This window comes from Gopherus flavomarginatus, chromosome 3 (genome assembly GCF_025201925.1).
Source record: "Gopherus flavomarginatus isolate rGopFla2 chromosome 3, rGopFla2.mat.asm, whole genome shotgun sequence".
Lineage (NCBI taxonomy): Eukaryota > Metazoa > Chordata > Testudines > Testudinidae > Gopherus > Gopherus flavomarginatus.
This window is the reverse complement of record NC_066619.1, coordinates 13189497-13206477: the sequence shown is the minus strand read 5'-3', so window position 1 is coordinate 13206477 and position 16981 is coordinate 13189497. Positions and strand designations below refer to the sequence as shown.

The 16981-nt window shown below is 44.7% G+C and overlaps 1 protein-coding gene across 8 annotated transcripts in view; it reads left to right on the top strand.

Moving 5' to 3' along the window:
- EPG5 (ectopic P-granules 5 autophagy tethering factor) overlaps positions 1 to 16981 on the top strand; it is an 81237-nt gene that overhangs the window by 24345 nt on the left and 39911 nt on the right. For 7 of the 8 annotated variants that reach the window (XR_007773105.1, XR_007773104.1, XM_050943510.1 and 4 more), the window contains exons 12-23: positions 1258 to 1412; positions 2747 to 2887; positions 3232 to 3396; positions 4306 to 4428; positions 4770 to 5029; positions 7224 to 7364; positions 9580 to 9724; positions 10555 to 10752; positions 11381 to 11491; positions 12214 to 12333; positions 13650 to 13816; positions 14027 to 14254. Coding sequence is in view for 6 of the 8 variants with exons in the window: in XM_050943510.1 (XP_050799467.1) it covers positions 1258 to 1412; positions 2747 to 2887; positions 3232 to 3396; positions 4306 to 4428; positions 4770 to 5029; positions 7224 to 7364; positions 9580 to 9724; positions 10555 to 10752; positions 11381 to 11491; positions 12214 to 12333; positions 13650 to 13816; positions 14027 to 14254 (1954 nt within the window). In the remaining 2 variants the exon portion in view is untranslated. The remainder of the gene's footprint in view (positions 1 to 1257; positions 1413 to 2746; positions 2888 to 3231; positions 3397 to 4305; positions 4429 to 4769; positions 5030 to 7223; positions 7365 to 9579; positions 9725 to 10554; positions 10753 to 11380; positions 11492 to 12213; positions 12334 to 13649; positions 13817 to 14026; positions 14255 to 16981) is intronic. The other variant, XM_050943511.1, reaches the window with a different exon arrangement.

Below are 16981 nucleotides of genomic sequence, written 5' to 3'. Positions count from 1 at the left end.
GGACAAGGCTCAATCACTTTTGTTGGTCTATGTCTGGGAGAAGCAGAGCTTCCCCCAGGCTTTGTAACACAGAATTCTTGGACATTTCTTCGTCTTGGAGTTCAGCTTTCCAGTGCTCACTTTAGTTTTCAATCAGTGCAGAATGACTGCACTAGCTTAATTGCTGTCTAAAATCATGGTATATGGGATGAGCAAAATCCCTGAACTTACTTGAAACCTACCTGCTCTGCTTGGCTCTCCCCAGTTCTGATCTTGCCTTGACTGATTATATAAACTATTTAAAACTGATAAAAGGAAAAGGTCTTGTAATGGCACCGGAACTCACCTCTTGCAAGTGCCCCTGCCCGGGCTCAGCTTTCAGTCAGATTGGCAGGGCCCATCGCAGTACAATCGCCTAGGTTCTGGGTTCAGTTTCCTGGACTCAATCCTGCCTGCACTGACCTGTCGATGGTCCTGCTGCTCTTCAAGCCAGCCAGGCACCTGGTCATTGGCAGCCTTCCCTGGACTCAGTCCTGCCTGAGGTGTAGCTGTCTGTGGCCCTGCTGCTTTTCCAGGCAGCCAGGCACCCTGATTTCCCTCTTCAAGCTCCGGGCAGTAACTGAGTGCCCTGCCTGTGCTGCTTGCTTTATATGGCCCTTGTGGCTGCTCCAGCAGCCTCTCTGGCTGCCTGGAGGACTTCTCCTGTGCTTTTTTCTGGGGTGGGGTGAGGCAGGGTTGTGAGGCCTCCAGCAGGGAGCCTCTGGACCTAGTTCACCCCATCACTGGTCTTTTCACACAATTTGTAGTTCACTTGTGAAAATCATTGCCATAAGATATCATTGAAGCCAACAGGCTAATAAATTCTAAAAAACTCAAAATATTTTTATGAATAATGAGCATCCAGAGTTAGAATAATAACAATTAACACCCCCCTTCCCCCAACCCAGGAGTTTTGGAAAGACTATAAATCCTCATGCTTCAGGACATAAATGCACCTATAACTACTGGGGTTAGGAAGGAACCTTTCAGGTGGGCAGACTATTCCATAGCTACCTGCTGCTGGGTTTCTTGCACCTTATCTGAAAGGGCTGGGACTGGCCAGTTTTGGAGGCAGGGTACTGCACTATATGGGCCACTGGTTTCGATCCAGTCTAGAAGTTCGTACGTCTCTGTTTCTGTTCCTGGCATATTAGACTAAAGTTAAATATACATTTTGTTATAGGAGGCAATTAACCATTTCACCTATTTTGACGTGTATTCCGTCCATGTGATTTGCAGACCTAGAACACATTGAAAACTTTGAGAAGAATCTTACGTCCATGAACTGCTCGGAAGAAATTTGTCTGCTCACCACATTTGCTCAGATGGCACAAGCCAAGAGGGCTGATGTAGATGAGGACTTCATCAGAGTCATTGTACTGGAGATATATGAGGTGGGCAATGCCATGGGGCCAATTCTGTGTGTTGTCAGTAGCTACCAGTGTGGTGCTTTGCTCTTGTTCAGTGTTGGTATCAGCCAGCTGTGTGCGTGTTCCTTCTGTGTGCTGCCCCGGCTCTGCGTAGATAGCTGACACAGCAGACCCCGAGAGAACTCCCAAAGACCACAGACTCTAGTAAGGTATGAAGGAACCCGAGCCAGGTTTACTGTCAAACGAAGCACAGTAATAGTTTCCTATAGACTCTACAGGACATACTACAAATATGTGCTCCCTGGCAATGGACACAGCTCAGTCAGTGGCGGGACTTTTCACTGCCCCCTAGGCGGAACAAAGATGCGCTCTCCAGAACATAGTTTTATACAGTTAAGGATCGCTTACTCATCCCTGCTAATGTATTGAGGTACAGACCCTTGGCTCGTTAGGGTGTTGTTTCCCCTTTTGATCATGTTGTTCCAGACAAACAGATCTATGCATCATGCTGTCCTGTCTTTAAGATGCACCTGCCTGTTCCTTATGTCTATGGAGTGTCCTGATGTCATCTTGGCACAAGTTCTTCTTCTTGCCACTTCTGTGAGTGAGACCTGCCTCTGGCTCACAGCCCAGCTTTTGCTTTGCAATGCCTGGAAGTACTTTGGTTCAGGCTTCAGGCCTCAGACTGGGCCTCTGACACAAGAGGTTGTTTCAGGGCCTCTTCTTATTACACTGAGATGCTGAACACTACTGTGGGGCACTGAGCAGTCTTCCATTGTTAAGTTAAATGGAAAGTTCAAGGCACTCAGCACCCGTTAGGATTAAGGCTTTAATTTATAACCCTATCAAGCCGTTCTCTTCTCCTGGCTTGATTATTTCAGCCCTAGAGTATTAAACAAAGTATCCTGGATGGCTTGTTTGTCATTGTTACATCGGAACATCACTTCTGTAGACCAGCCTGGAATGAACAAAGTCAGGATATGGGAAATCCTTTTCTTTTCCTTTCCTTTCCTCATTCCCTTTCTCTGTTGGAGCTGGCCTGTAGTGCATCAGAACTAACTGAGCTGGAGCTCTGACTCTCCAATTTTATTACTACCCGTCTGTGCTCAGTTTTAATTTTCTGAGATCCATGGAGTCCATGCAGCCTAGGCAGTGTGGTCCAATAATTTTTCATGCTGTGTCAGGATAAACAGTTGGAAGAACTTGGACTGGAGTGTGCAGTTTGTAAACACCACTGTCCAGGATCAGCAGAAGAAAATGCATATTATTTTATTGTATTCTCCACTACACTGCCCATTAACCTAATCATAATGTGTGGGTTTTTTGTCCCCTCCACCCCTCTGTTCTCACCTTCTCAGGTATCTTATGTCAGCATTTCCACAAGAGAGACATTTTCAAAGGTTGGCAGAGAGCTCTTGGGAGCAATCACAAGTGTCCATACTGGGATCATTTCTGTGCTCCTGGATCGAGTTAGAGACACCATTGAAAAAGTCGGGATGGTAAGAGCCAGTCTGTGTGTCCTTTAAAACAGCCACTGTGTTAAGAGTTTAAAGTGGATGTTATGACATAGTGTATTAAGGATGAATAACCAGAAATTTGGCACGCAGTGCTTTATTAGGTGGCGCAAATAGAAACTGGTTGTGCTGTGACTGTGAGCAAATATGCTCAGTGTGTTCAGATGGAAGTAAGTAGAATGGGGGAAATGAGGGATGCTGGGATCAGTGTTGAGTAACGGTCAGTCCTTTTTCACTGTGTGTTGTACAGTGCTGAGCACATTGTCAGCACTAAAGAAACCAATCTCTTTAACCATTGATTTGTAATATGTGTATTTCCCCTGCCACAGGTTTCCTTATACTTGTTTAAAGAGCTGCCATTGTACCGTTGGGAGCCCTCTTCCTCGGAGATAGCACTGATCCGTGACTGGCTATTGAATTACAATCTGAACACGGTGGAGAATAAACTAGCCTGCATTATCCTAGAAGGGCTAAACTGGGGATTTGGTGAGCATGTATGTATTAACAATTGAAAGCTTGACACTCAGTCAGACCTGAGAAAAACTGTTATTCAGCTAGCATTGTAACGAATCACGAATGCTGGAGATCAGTTAGCAGGTCTAACGCATTCTACTGGGATGGGATGGGTTGCTTTGTGTGCATTTGAAGTTGTGAGGATACAGGGATCCCAATGGTTTTGGAAGATGCTACTGGAGGAACCAATTCTGTTCCCCTGCCGTACTGTCAAAGTTGTGATTGGCGGAGGCAGAGCTCCCTCATTATAAAACAGAGGCAGCAACCGGCAGTGTGTGTTCTGAGGGCCTGACAACTCTGGAATGTGCTTCTCTCCTGGGCCAGCCAGTACCCAGATTTTCAGGTGCATGGCATAGATCACCTTTTCCTTTCCTGCATTTAAGGAGTATGATGGATTTATAGGAGGAGTGTGTCAAGTCTTTGTTATGATATGATTGGCTGGTGGTTGTGGAAAAGTCCTTCAAACTGGAAACGAGTCTTTGGAATTGTGATTTGAAATATTGTATAGAAACTTTAGCTTTTGAAATGGTTTTTATACGAATTTTTTTTTTTTTTAGGATGGGGCCAGGAAACTCAAAAACAAATCAATAAACTCTTGGGGTCTTTAGGAAGGTCATTCTCTATAGACAGATCCTCAGCTATAGAACTCTGTGTGGCTAGAAGTCTCTGAGCCTGAGTTCATTATCCTTCAGTGTATGGTGCAAGAGTCCTCTTGCTGACCAAGCATTTGACTAATCTAATGCACCAGTTACATTTTTTCCTTTTTGTGTTTACACTGTCTTTACACATTCCTTGGTGATATAACCTGAAGCCAGGTGAGGGTACATTACAGTGAGAATGATGATGCAATTTTATAGGTCTTCTTTAATCAAGAAAACAAACTTTAACAGGATACTACTCTTCACCTCGATCCAGCTGTCCATGCTGAAGTTGCATTAATGGTCCTAGAAGCATACCAGAAATACCTCCCTCAAAAACCATCTGGTGGGCTGCTTTCTGAAAGCATAAAACAGGTACTTCTCCCCCTCTCCCTCCCTCTCTGAATTTTTGGTGGTTGTAGAGGAAAGACATGTAGGATGGGAACGTCAAGCTTAATTTTAAAAAACCCAAACTTTCATGCTGTTGTATTGGGCATTTCATGACTGAAAGGATAGTTATGATACTCGAGCTAAGGTATTTGTTACACACACAAAGACTATGTTAAAAGAACATTATAAAGATTGCAAAATCAAGGCCCAGTGTCACACAGGGGTCTGTGGTGAGCAGGGAATTGAGTCAGAGCCTCTAGTCCTAGTCTAATGCCCTAACTCCTGGATCTTCCTTCCTCTCTCATCATGTTACTTCTTTGTTATAGGTCTCCTACTTGGCTAGTGTTGTTCGTTATGGAGAGACACCCGAGACCTCCTTTAATCAGTGGGCGTGGGGCTTGATTTTGAGGTTAAAACTGCACAGAAATGATCATGGTGTGCAGCAGCATTGGCCTGCAGTTCCTGCTTTCAGCACTATGCTCGACATGACAGAATCAGTCATGCTTCATCCACTACTGAAGGCTGTCAAATCCGGCATCCCTATTGGCTGTTACCTTGCATTGGCAATGACTGCACTGGGTCATAGGTAAGTGTGCCATTTACCGGTGCTTGTGAGGAGTGGGTAACTCCGGTGGGCCAAGCATCCTAAATGGTAATGGACCCGCAGGGCTAATACATTCTTCTTGTTCGTCTTCAAATGGTCTCAGTATTTTGCTGAGGGGGATAGAAAACCATTTTCTCCGTCCACCTCAGGAGAATGCTTTTCAGTAACATGCTAATTTATTTCATTTCCTCAGTTATAACTTAAGCTCTCTTCACATTATGGTTGAAACGGTGCTAAGTGATGACAGTGTTAAAACAATAATTGTTGGCGTAATGTCTGTAGCCCTTGTGGACAGGGGTTCCTTCTTAACCTTGCTAACCCAAAAGTGCTGACTTGCATTCCCTCCCATATTAGTCTGCAGCAACGTTTTCTAACAGTGTTGCAACAGGATGTTCAGAAACATCCCTGTCTGTCTTGTGTACTAGAAATTGGTAAGATGCTTGTTACTTCAATCAAAATGTTAATGAGCATCCTAACCTAGCATTAAACATGTTTCAAAACAGTCCTTTCTAGTATAGTCTCAGCTGCTTTGTGGTTAGGCTCACTGTGAGTTTCTCCTTTGATTAGTTCAAAACTGTAAAGTGATGCTACTTGTGTCCTACTTCAATATTTTCACTGAATTCTGCGTGCAGATCTGCTCACCTCGTCTCAAAAAGATATATTGGAATTGGAAAAGATTCAGAAAAGAGCAACAAAAATGTTTAGGGGTATGGAACAGCTTCCATATGAGGGGAGATTAGTAAGATTGGGACTTTTCAGCTTGGAAAAGAGACGACTAAGAGAGGATGTGATAGAGGTTGATAAAATTATAACCGGGGTGGAGAAAGTTAATAAGGAAATGTTATTTACTCCTCATACCATAAGAACTGGGGCGAGGGGGTGGGGGAGGTTGAGTCACCAAATGATGTTAATAGGCAGCAGGTTTAAAACAAACAAAAGTATTTTTTCATACAATGCACAGTCAACCTGTGGAACTCCTTGCCAAAGGATGTTATGAAGGCCAAGACTATAATAGGGTTCAAAAAAGAACTAGATACAATCATGGAGGTCCAGCAATGGCTATTAGCCAAGATGGGCAGGGATGGTGTCCGTAGCCTCTGTTTGCCAGAAGCTGGGAATGGGTGGTAAGGCATGGATCATTTGATGATTACCTGTTCTGTTCATTCGCTCTGAAGCAGCTGGCATTGGCCACTGTTGGAAGACAGGATGATGGGCTAGATGGACCTTTGGTCTGACCCAGTGTGACCATTCTTATGTTCTTCCTCCCTTGCATGTGCTCCCCAGTAGGGTTAGATCAGTTTGACTCCATGTCTTTAAAGACCGGTTCTAGCTTGAGAAAATTGGTGGTGTGATCTGAGCATAGGATGAGAAGCTCGTACCATATGTAGAACGGAGATTTATTTGGACTGATAATCCCAGACCTAAGCCTTTAAAATTTTTCTACAGCTGCACTAATTCATCTGTTTTACCTTATGCTGTTGGTAGAGCAGTTTTTGCACCCAGTCCTCTTGACTATACTGAAAAGCTACTTTGCATAAATGATCCAACTGAGGTGTTACGATATTGACTCTCACTGTGGCTTTGGGAAAATCTTTTGCTCCATCTCCCATATGAAAAATGGGGGCTAATACTGATCTTATATCACAGGAATGTTGAAGGCTAACTAGTGTTTAAGCAAATGGAAAAAGTAAAGAGCTATGAAAGAGGAGGTGTTTAGTATTAATGTTACGTCTTCCTGGCGTAGAAGATCTGGGCGTTAAAATGTTATCCTCACTACCTTTGACATTGCCCCAGGGCTGCGTGTTTGTACTGCTAGCTCTTGATACTTGGAACTGCACTGAATGAGATGTAGGCTCCCTTTTCCTAGACATCCCTTTTCCCTGCAGTGTCTGAGGCTGCTGCAAGTTAAGAGCAGGAATTCCACGTGGCATCTCCTGTAGTGAAATGCATTGCCAGCTATCGAATGGCTCCCCATCTCTATCTGCAGCAAATACCTATGTGGTTAGAGACCTTAATTCTCTAGGGCTGACAAACCAGGAAGTTTCACCAACCTTAAATTCCTCCTTTTTTGGGAGGGAGGTGGATAAACTTGAAACTGCTTGGATAAATTCACAACGATTGACGCTATTTAGTATTTGTTGGTCATTTTGTTTGTTTTTGGTTTCTCTCCTTGCAGCATTGAAAAGTTCTGTGCTGAAGGGATCCCTCTGCTGGGCATACTGGTGCAGTCTAGGTATCTGAGAACAGTAGTCCATGTACTGGATAAAGTTTTACCCTTGTTCTATCCCTGCCAGTATTACCTTCTGAAGAATGAACAGTAAGTATGATCTTTATTTAACTGTAGTGCCAAGGCAGAGCAATTTTTCGTATGTGGCAACAGTTGGCTAGAAACATAATTGGCATATTTGCCAAGTTGTTTTTTCACAATTGTGATCAGAATCTGCTGTGGCGAAAACACCCACTATATGTGCTATCACTGTGTGTGCAGACATCCTGCTGAGACCAGATGTGTAGCTTATAGCACAGTTCTCCAGTCTCTGGACAACCTGACACGTTCTTTCTGTGGATGGGCTAGGTAGAGGAACAGGCAACACTCTGGGTGTTAAGCGGCCAATGCCGTTACTGCTAAGTGTGTTAAAGTTCCAGTCAGAATCCCCACAGGGCGTGGCCCAAAGGCCTATTAACATAATACCCTGTCATGACTAATTGCTATGTTACTAGGCCAGGCTGCATAACCTTCTATCCAAAATCAGTCCCCTCCAAAGTCCTCATTGCTATCATGTTGAAACGTGGTCTGTTCCGGGACTGACAGGTCAGTACTTAGAGCCTCATGGGGCAGACAAGGGTAGTTTTCAGCCTCTTTCAAAGAGTACTTCAGAGAGTGCTTTCCTCTGCAGGGTAACTTCTGCAGAGAAATCCTGAAATATAAACAGGTCCGTCCACCAGTGTCCCAGGTGCCTTTTTCCTGATTACTGATCTATGTCAGTTCTTGTCAGACACCTCTCCAGATGTTCTTCAAGACTAATGTGCACTGATACTATCCAAACTGTCTGAGGAGCACAGTCATGTTTTCTTAACAGGCTGGTCCTTCTCTGCCCCACTGCCTTTCCAGGTTGTGATACCGTACTGTGCTTTCTTGATTTGAGCTTTTCTCCTGTTCTTCCCATTTTCTCTTGCACAAGTCTGGAAGTGTCAGGCACTCCTGTGCTAATATAGCACTGCAGAGTGTATTACAAACTCTGCCTATAGAACCTCTAATGTAGAGGGTGGCAGTCCATTGGCCCACTGTGCAACACAAGGCAATGTGGAATTTTGGCTAACAACAGTTGGGCAAATGTGTCTCTTATAAGTAGTATCATAATCCCTGCAGAGCAGACTGGACCTCAGTTTTTTAAGATCTCATCTGAGACCTGTCTGCACAAACTGATGCAGCTCGCCTTCCTAAATATCACTCGCCTCGCTTTGTCCCACACACCTCTTCATGCCTTGTTCCATGTTAGTCCCTGTTCCTGGAATTCTTTCCGTCTTTACACACACCAGTCAACTTCCCTTTCATAGTTCAGCTGTCTCTTGAAAACACACTATTTCTACCAAATGTTTCAGCGATGATCTAGTATCAGAGGAAGCAGCAAAGAATCTTGTGGCACCTTATAGACTGACAGACGTTTTGGAGCATGAGCTTTCGTGGGTGAATACCCACTTCGTCAGATGCATGTCATGACATGCATCTGACGAAGTGGGTATTCACCCGTGAAAGCTCATGCTCCAAAATGTCTGTTAGTCTATAAGGTGCCACAGGATTCTTTGCTGCTTTTACAGATCCAGACTAACACGGCTACCCCTCTGATACTTAGTATCAGAGGAGTGGCCTAGTTAGTCTGGATCTGTAAAATCAAGAGTGTCCTGTGGCACCTTAAAGACTAACAGTGTTGATCTAGAGTTGGCAGTCCAAACATCTTTGAAAAAAAAATTGCATTGATCTGAGATTATACAATTTGAGGGGATGTTGCATCTGAAATGTCTGAATTAGACTGAGGCAGCTCATATGTGACTTCTGTGCATTTCTGATGCAGTGAGGGTTATAAATTGGTCCCGTGCCATTTACAACATGTTGATGTGTCAGATGAGACTGTAAAAGCCTGCCTCCTGTCTGCTCCTTGCTGATATTTATAAAAAGCACGTTGAGATCTTTAGAGCAGGATGTCTCTGGTCAGAACTTTCCTTCCTTACAATTTCTATGCAGTGGCTCAGGCCTTTGGCTCCTGATGCAGCCGTATTTCAGCAGTGGGTTGTTTAGGAAGGGTTGAGACTAAAATCGTGGTATACTCTCAAGACGATAGTTCAGATGTTCACATACTGATTTTTAAAAATGCAAATTTATTTATCATGGTTTGAGTTTAAGTCTAATCATTGTCACCTTTGGTATTATGGCGCTTAAATCCCTCAGAACAAACCGACCCAGCCCTTTATGTATGATGTAGGAGAAATCTTAGAATGGAATGAATTTCATTTGTGATTATTATGGTCTCTAGGTTTTTATCTTACATCCAGCTGTTCCTTCACCTGGATAGTGGAGTTCCACAAGGCGTAACTCAGCAGGTTACGCACAAAGTGACGCAACACTTGACAGGAGCAAGCTATGGAGAAAATGTTGAGCTTCTCAACAGCATGATCCAGGTCAGAAAAAGAAGTGTGAATGGACTGCACATCTAATGGCTAGAGGGAGATGGGTCTGCAGTGCTCCAGTGTTAATTCTTTTTTTTCTTAGTGTTGCAGCTCTTGATTGTTAAAAAGAGAAAGAATGCTCACCAGTGTTGCTTAGAACGTGGTATGAAGCATAATTTGCACACTGACATTAGGGTTGGGTAGAGCAGGAATTAAGAGGTGTATCTTGCTACTGTTAGGGTGTGTAAGTTTTCCTTTTTGATTGCTGGTTTGTGATCAATATTTGGAAAATGGTGCTGGTCTAGAAAGAATTGGCATTGGTCTGCCAAAGTATCTGTAGCCCTATCAAGTCATGAAGTTTAGACCCCAACGGAGTTAAATGGAAGAAAATACCAGGCTTAGAAAAGACTATAAACTGATACCCAAGATGACGTCGAGAGTTCTGCCTTGCAGGAAGAGCAGAATGAACACTACAGGGTCAGCATTGCCAGGCTGAGAGCCTGCAGGGTTTCAAATGTATGGCCTCAGTGACTATTTCTTCTCCTGCAGTTAGAAGCCTTAGAAATGGTCTCTTCTCCAGCAGTGTTTGTAAGCTTCACGAACCCCCTGCTTCAACATCTCTTTATCCTGAGAACTTCTGTGGTCAGGGATAAAGAACAAAAATAGCAAACCCTTTACAGTGACGTCACTTGTGTCCTTCTGCAAATAAACGGATCTCATTAGAGCCCTTGATGCTGTCACAAAAATCAACCAATGGAAATTAAACAATTGTTCAGTTAAGTTTTGTGCTTTAGTAATTCAGGCTGGACGCTGTTTGTTAACTCCACCCTTTAACTTGGCAGACCCACATTTTTATAAGCCGTCAGCCTGATGGAGCATGGCCAGCTGCAGTGTTGGAGTTCTGGGCGCAAGTTCTCACTGCTCAACAGTTGTGGCACAGAGAGAGAGCAACGCTCTACCTGCTGGATCATCTATGCAAAGCAGCTTTTCAGTATAGTCAAGAGGACTGTGTGCAAAAACTGCTCTACCAACAGCATAAGGTAAAACAGATGAATTAGTACAGCTGTAAAAAAATTCTAAAGGCTTAGATCTGGGATTATCAGTTCCACATAAATCTCTGTTCTATATATGGTATGAGCCATTTATTTGAAAAGTAACAGGGATGTCGGTAAATTGAGTAAATTGAGCTTTGGCTAATTGGGTGGTACTGTGGTACTACTGAGTGAATTGGAATGGGGGCATCACTGGCATTAAGACAAATAGGGAATTTTGAAGTATGGAATATGGGTAAAGGGAGTTTTACTGTGTCTTTAAATTATGGTTCCTGACTTATTAATACTGTGTTTATACTGTTCTCAGTGCTTTACATGGTACAACAATATACAGGCCCAGCCCTAAAAGACATAAGACAGGATGCATTTTCTTGCTTTTGGATATTCCAAACTAGGATGATTTCATTATATTCATTATTTGGCCTCCTGTGACCCTCTTGGAAAAAATGACATTTTTAGCTGGCATTTCAGTGATGGCTTTGTGAAGCAGGATTGGGAGTTGGTTGCACGCATAAGGGGCAGACTGGAGAAAGGCACAGAGACAATTCCATAGCTAAGTAAATTCCCCATCACTCTCTCACATTCATTCTTTCTTTTATGCAAACTTCCCATGCAGAATGCCTTAGGTTATCACTGTGACAAAGGTCTGCTCTCTTCACTGGTCAGCTGGCTTGTGGCAGGAAATGTGACCCCTTCTTTCATCGAGGGCAATGCGAATTCCACGCAGGTAGGCAGTTACGTGACTCAAAAGTGCTCTGTTTTTCCCATGACACCTGTTTGAGTGTGATTCCTCTTGTGATTCCTTTTTTTTCCTTATTGCAAAAGGTCTCTTGGGATGAAATAAAATTCTAATCTAGTCTGAGAGAGCACTGCAGGCTTATCAGACTGGAGATGTCGCAGGCCTTTGCACTGATGTTTTTGGGCGTGAGGAAGTCGGCAATTTAAATCCTAAATCTGTACCCAAGAACTCATTTAACATGACTGTCAGTACTACATAATGTGTATCCTCCCCAGATAATCCCTTGTAGGCTTCGGTGTGAGAGACTGGGCTGCCATGTCTGACAAATGTTCTAAATTCTGGTCACCTTCCTCTCTGCCTGCAACATGTAACAAGCCCCCTAAGCAGAGATCTTTTTTGCATGTGTTGTGTGGGAGCGGAGTTCCTATGATAAAATATATGGGTTGGTTATTTTATCTGGAGTTCTCTGAATGGATAATGGTAACTACAGATCTTACCCCTTCGTCAGCTTAGATTCTTCTGGTTCTAATAGGTCAGCAGTGAAATAGAAAGTTTGGTTGCATATACATGGGGAATAGGGTATCTGTTCATAAAACTTCCTGGCTCCATGTGATGATGCTTTCAAAACTTCATGATAAGGATCTATAAAAATTATTTAGAAAACAGGATTTCCTCTGTAGTCAAGATTTTCTATACACTGTGTCTTACAGGTTTGGTTTTCATGGATGGTTCTGAATATGGAGTCCATATTTGAAGAAGATTCCCAACTTCGCAGAGTTGTGGAGGGTGAATTGGTCATCAACGCTTTAACTCCTGATCAGGCTCTGAAGGCAAGAGAACAGTTACCCATTTCATACATGGAAAATTGAGTCTTCTTTTGAGCCATTCCTGGCAATTTTGCTTGCACAGACACCAGTGTATCTCTATAAGACCTTATTTGCTTGGTTTACAGGGAAATAAAAGGATTTAAAGGATTTTCCATCCTCTTTTTTTAGTTTAACATTTTAAAACCAGCATGCCAAAGGCCTGATTGTTTAATACATTATTATTTTTAATGTCTTTTTATAGTAACTCTTCTATCTGTATATGAAATACTTACAGAGCATATTTACTATGGCATCTGAGCACCTCTCAGTCTTCAGTGTATTTATTTCACAAGGGTGCTGTGAGGATAGGGCAATGCTATTTTCCTCTTGGTACAAATAGGGAAACTGAGGCATTAAAGCAACTAAATGATTTACCCAAGCTCACACAGGGAGTCTGGCGAATCAGGGGATTGAACTCATGTCTCTGGAGTTCCAGGCTAGTGCCCTAACCACTGGACCCTCCTTCCTTCAACTATTGCAGCTTAAATGTAATTGTGTTTACCGAGCGAGCCTTAAACCACTGGTCATGAACATTGACCTGGCTTAAAAAAAGCTTATTGCTAATATGAAACTGATACAGGTGTTCTTATGTTTGTAGAATTCAGGGCTTGGTGGACGCACCTGTATCATTTTGCTTGGCCTTCATCTCATCTATCTTTGGAAAAGCTGATGGAATTTCTTTTTAGTGAACAAGTTAGCTTTCCATTCAGTACTGCTGTACTGTACTAGCTGTCCTTACGTTTGCAAAACACTATTGAAAGTTCTCAGCACTTGTTACATTAATTAGTACTCTGTTGGTTTCTTGGACCTCACAAAATATATATGGTCTGCTGCTGTCTACAGGATGGCATGGGGATGTATGCTCACATACAGAAATATCAAACTTGTTCTGTGGAGAAGATCAGCTTACACTTTGAATTAAATCCTATGTCCCTTATGTGGCCTTTGGTCTGCAGCAGTTCTGTTGTTGCCAGCGGTATGTTTGCATGAAGATCGAAGGTATAATATGACCCTCTAATAGCAAACCAAGTGGACTGGATTGGGCCTATAGCTGAGAGTTGGGCACCTTGGCCTTAACATTACTGCAGAAGCGTGACTGTTTCATGGGTTACTGCTATGTAATAGCTGTAGGTTATTCACAGTTTCCCAAACCATCCTTGCTCTGCTAATCAAAATTAAAGATGTAGGAATAAATTAGAACCTAGTCTGATGTAGGGAACTGCAGTGGAAATGGGCCTCCTAGAACACTTGTTGAAAAGAGTTCTCCACTTCTGTTGCAGAAAGCCCAGGCCCAGCTGAAGCTGCCTATTGTACCTTCTCTCCAGAGACTAATGATCTACCGTTGGGCTCATCAGGCCCTTGTTACCCCTGCAGATCACCCCCTTCTGCCCCTCATCTGGCAAAAATTTTTCCTCCTTTACCTTCACCGACCAGGGCCGCAGTATGGGTGAGTTTATTGTTCGTTAAAGGTTCTAAAATAATTAGTGGCAGGCGTTTGTGTTTCAAGTATAAATGAGATTACCAAGTACCCCTTTTCCATGGTGCCAAGAGCTCAGCTGAGAGTAGTATTTAGTGTCAGTCGTCTCTGTGAAGCAAAAACCAGTTTATGATGCAGAGGTGTTGATTTGACATTAACAACAAGACTTTTGTTTTGAAGGTTACCTGTAGATGGCTGTATTGGAAGAAGATTTTTCCAGAGTCCAGCTCAGGTTAACCTATTAAGTGCAATGAAGCAACGCTTGACAGAGGTGGCAGACTTCCACCATGCAGCTAGTAAAGCGCTTAGAGTAGAGAGTGCTGCAGATGGCAGTGAAGGCTTGTCCCAAAAGGGGAGCTGCTCACCAGATTACCTGACTTCACCAGAACTGCATAAAGAACTTGTCAGGTAAAGAAAGCCAGTCCCGTTTCAGTCATGGTTGACACAGCTAATTTCGCTATAGCATTTACTGAGATCCTACTGTTATTATGTACCATACACATTCTTCTTCGAGTGATTTGCTCATATCCGTTCAACTTAGGTGTGTGTGCTCGCCATATGTACCAGTGCCGGAAGTTTTTCCCTCAGCAGTATCCGTAGGGGACTGGCTCTGACGCCGCCTGGAGTGGTGTGCATATGCCACGGCATATAGGGCACCTCCACCCTCAGTTCCTCTTTGCCACCAGTGATGGTGCATGGAACTGGTACTGCTTTGGCTAGAGCTGTTGCTTTTCGTTCGTTCAAGCTCATTTGCCTCTTGCAAATTTTATTGAATATATTTCCCTCTAGTTTAGTTCAACCGATTTGTTAAGTTAGAGAGTTAGTAGGTCCCTAAAGGGACTTTGCCTCGGGATGGGGCATGCCCCGGTCCTCAGACTTTAAACCCCATGATCGCTGTAAAAGGCCAAGCCCATTAGCAAGCCACATAATACAGTAACTCCTCACTTAAAGTCGTCCCGGTTAATGTTGTTTTGTTGTTACCTTGCTGATCAGTTAGCGATCATGCTCTTTTAAAGTTGCGCAATGCTCCCTTATAATGTTTGGCAGCTACATGCTTTGTCCACTGCTTGCAGAAAGAGCAGCCCGTTGGAGCTAGTTGGTGGGGGCTTGGAACCAGGGTGGACCGGCAGCCCCGCTATCGGCTCCCTGCTCTCCTAAGTTCCCTGTGCGGCAGCCGCCCAGCAGGCTATCAATTGCCAGCAGTTCAGCTGTCCCTCCCGCCCACTGCCATGTGCTGTTCCCACCCTCTGCCTTGGAGCTGCTCCTGGGAGCCTCCTGCTTGCTGTGCCGGGGGGAAAGAAGGGTGCTAATGTCAGGGTGTCCTTCTCCCCTGTGCTCCTGCCCCCCGCTTACCCTGTCTCCACAGAGCAGCGGGGAGACACCACAGGTTCTCAGGATGGAGGGCGCTTGCTGAGAGCTCAGCCGAGGGCTAGTTCATCATTTAGCAGTAAGGCATTCCCTGGGAAATATCACACCCTCTGACTCCTCCATCTCAACCAAGCGTCACAACTATCATTGCTGTGTACAGTATTAAATTGTTTGGTTAAAACTTATTTTGTGTGTGTGTGGGTGTCTGTCTGTCTGTCTATAGTCTTTTTTTGTCTGGCAAAAAAAATTTCCTTGGAACCTAACCCCCCTATTTACATTAATTCTTATGGGAAATTGAATTCGCTTAACATCATTTCGCTTAAAGTAGCATTTTTCAGGAACATAACTACAACATTAAGCAAATAGTTACTGTAGTTTATGGTGCTTGGGCGAAGGTCACATTAATGATAAGTGCAAAATCTGCAAGTCCTTTAAGCCCAGGACAAAGAGGAGCATGACATTTGTTTGAAGGTGCTCCTGATGGAGTCTGCCCTTACCCCAGTGTTGGAGCAGTGCTCCGATTTGGTGCCGAGCACCATGACCTCAATGCACAGCACCCCCCGGGTACCGTCTACGAGCTGGCACCGGTCTCCTTCCGTGGCTCCAGCCAAGAAGCCCAAGAAGATGGGGTGAAGGAGGTCTCCAGCTTCCCACAAGGGAAAGCACAAATCTAGCGGCAGAGGTCCTCATCAGCTCCAGGTGCTGTCCATGCCAGAGGTCCTGCAAGCAGCGCAAGACATTATGTCCCTCCTGGTGCCTCCCACTACGGCCCCTGCAGGGTCCTGGTCCTAGGGTAAACCTGCACTGGCACCATCATAGTCTCCACCTTTCCAGCAGCGCTCCCCATGGCAGGGCACATCCCGCCAATGATCGCCCTCTTGCAGCCGACACGCTTCTGACCATGATAGGCAGAAGCTTCTTAGCCCCATCCAGTCTCTGGAGCTTGGACAAGGGCAGAGAGGCTTGAGGTGCGACTCGCCAGTAACCAGGCGCAGATCTCTGGAGGCATGCGCCCCCCAGCAGGAGTTTTGGAGTTGACGTCCGAAATCTCTGCGGCGCTGGTACTGCTCCAGGGACAGGTCGAGTGACCAACGATACCGTTATCTGGACCATTGCCAATCCCCCAGGTGGCATCACCGCGTGCAGCTTCATCTTCACAATGCCAGGCCCCCTCTTATTCCCGGTCCCGCTCCATATCCCGGTCCCGCTCATTAAGTGTGAGGCGTAGATCACCAGCTCAGGGCCATTGCAGATCTGCCCAATGCTGCCGGTTGCCGAGAGCCCGATCCAGGTACTCATTGAGGTCAGCCAGATCCAACTCTGAGAGGAGCGACTGGAACCAATCAGGTCAGAGCCACTCAACAGCCCCATCCTGCTGATGCACGACCTCCCTTTTGATGGGCATGCCTTGTTCGCAGAACAGAAAGACATTAAACTCCATATCCTGAAAGATTCCTGCATGACCATAAAAACACTGGACCTGTACTTCCCCGGCCCTGCCCACAAGTGGTTTAAGCCGCAGCAGTCTTGGAGCCCGGGGAACAACCCTCGCTAGGAGCCTCACCACAGAAGATCCGGTGACTGCAAGAGGTGCCCTGGCCATCAGCCCCGATCTACATCCTAGTTCGGCTCGACCCACAGTAAGCAGATGGGCAAGCTCCCATTCTGAGGGTACGCCCGAGCGTGACCTACCGGACTGTTCCCCGGATCCTTCCTCCCCTCTGTTTGCCAACTGCCTTTCTTCCTTCCTCCCTGCGTGGGTGTCTA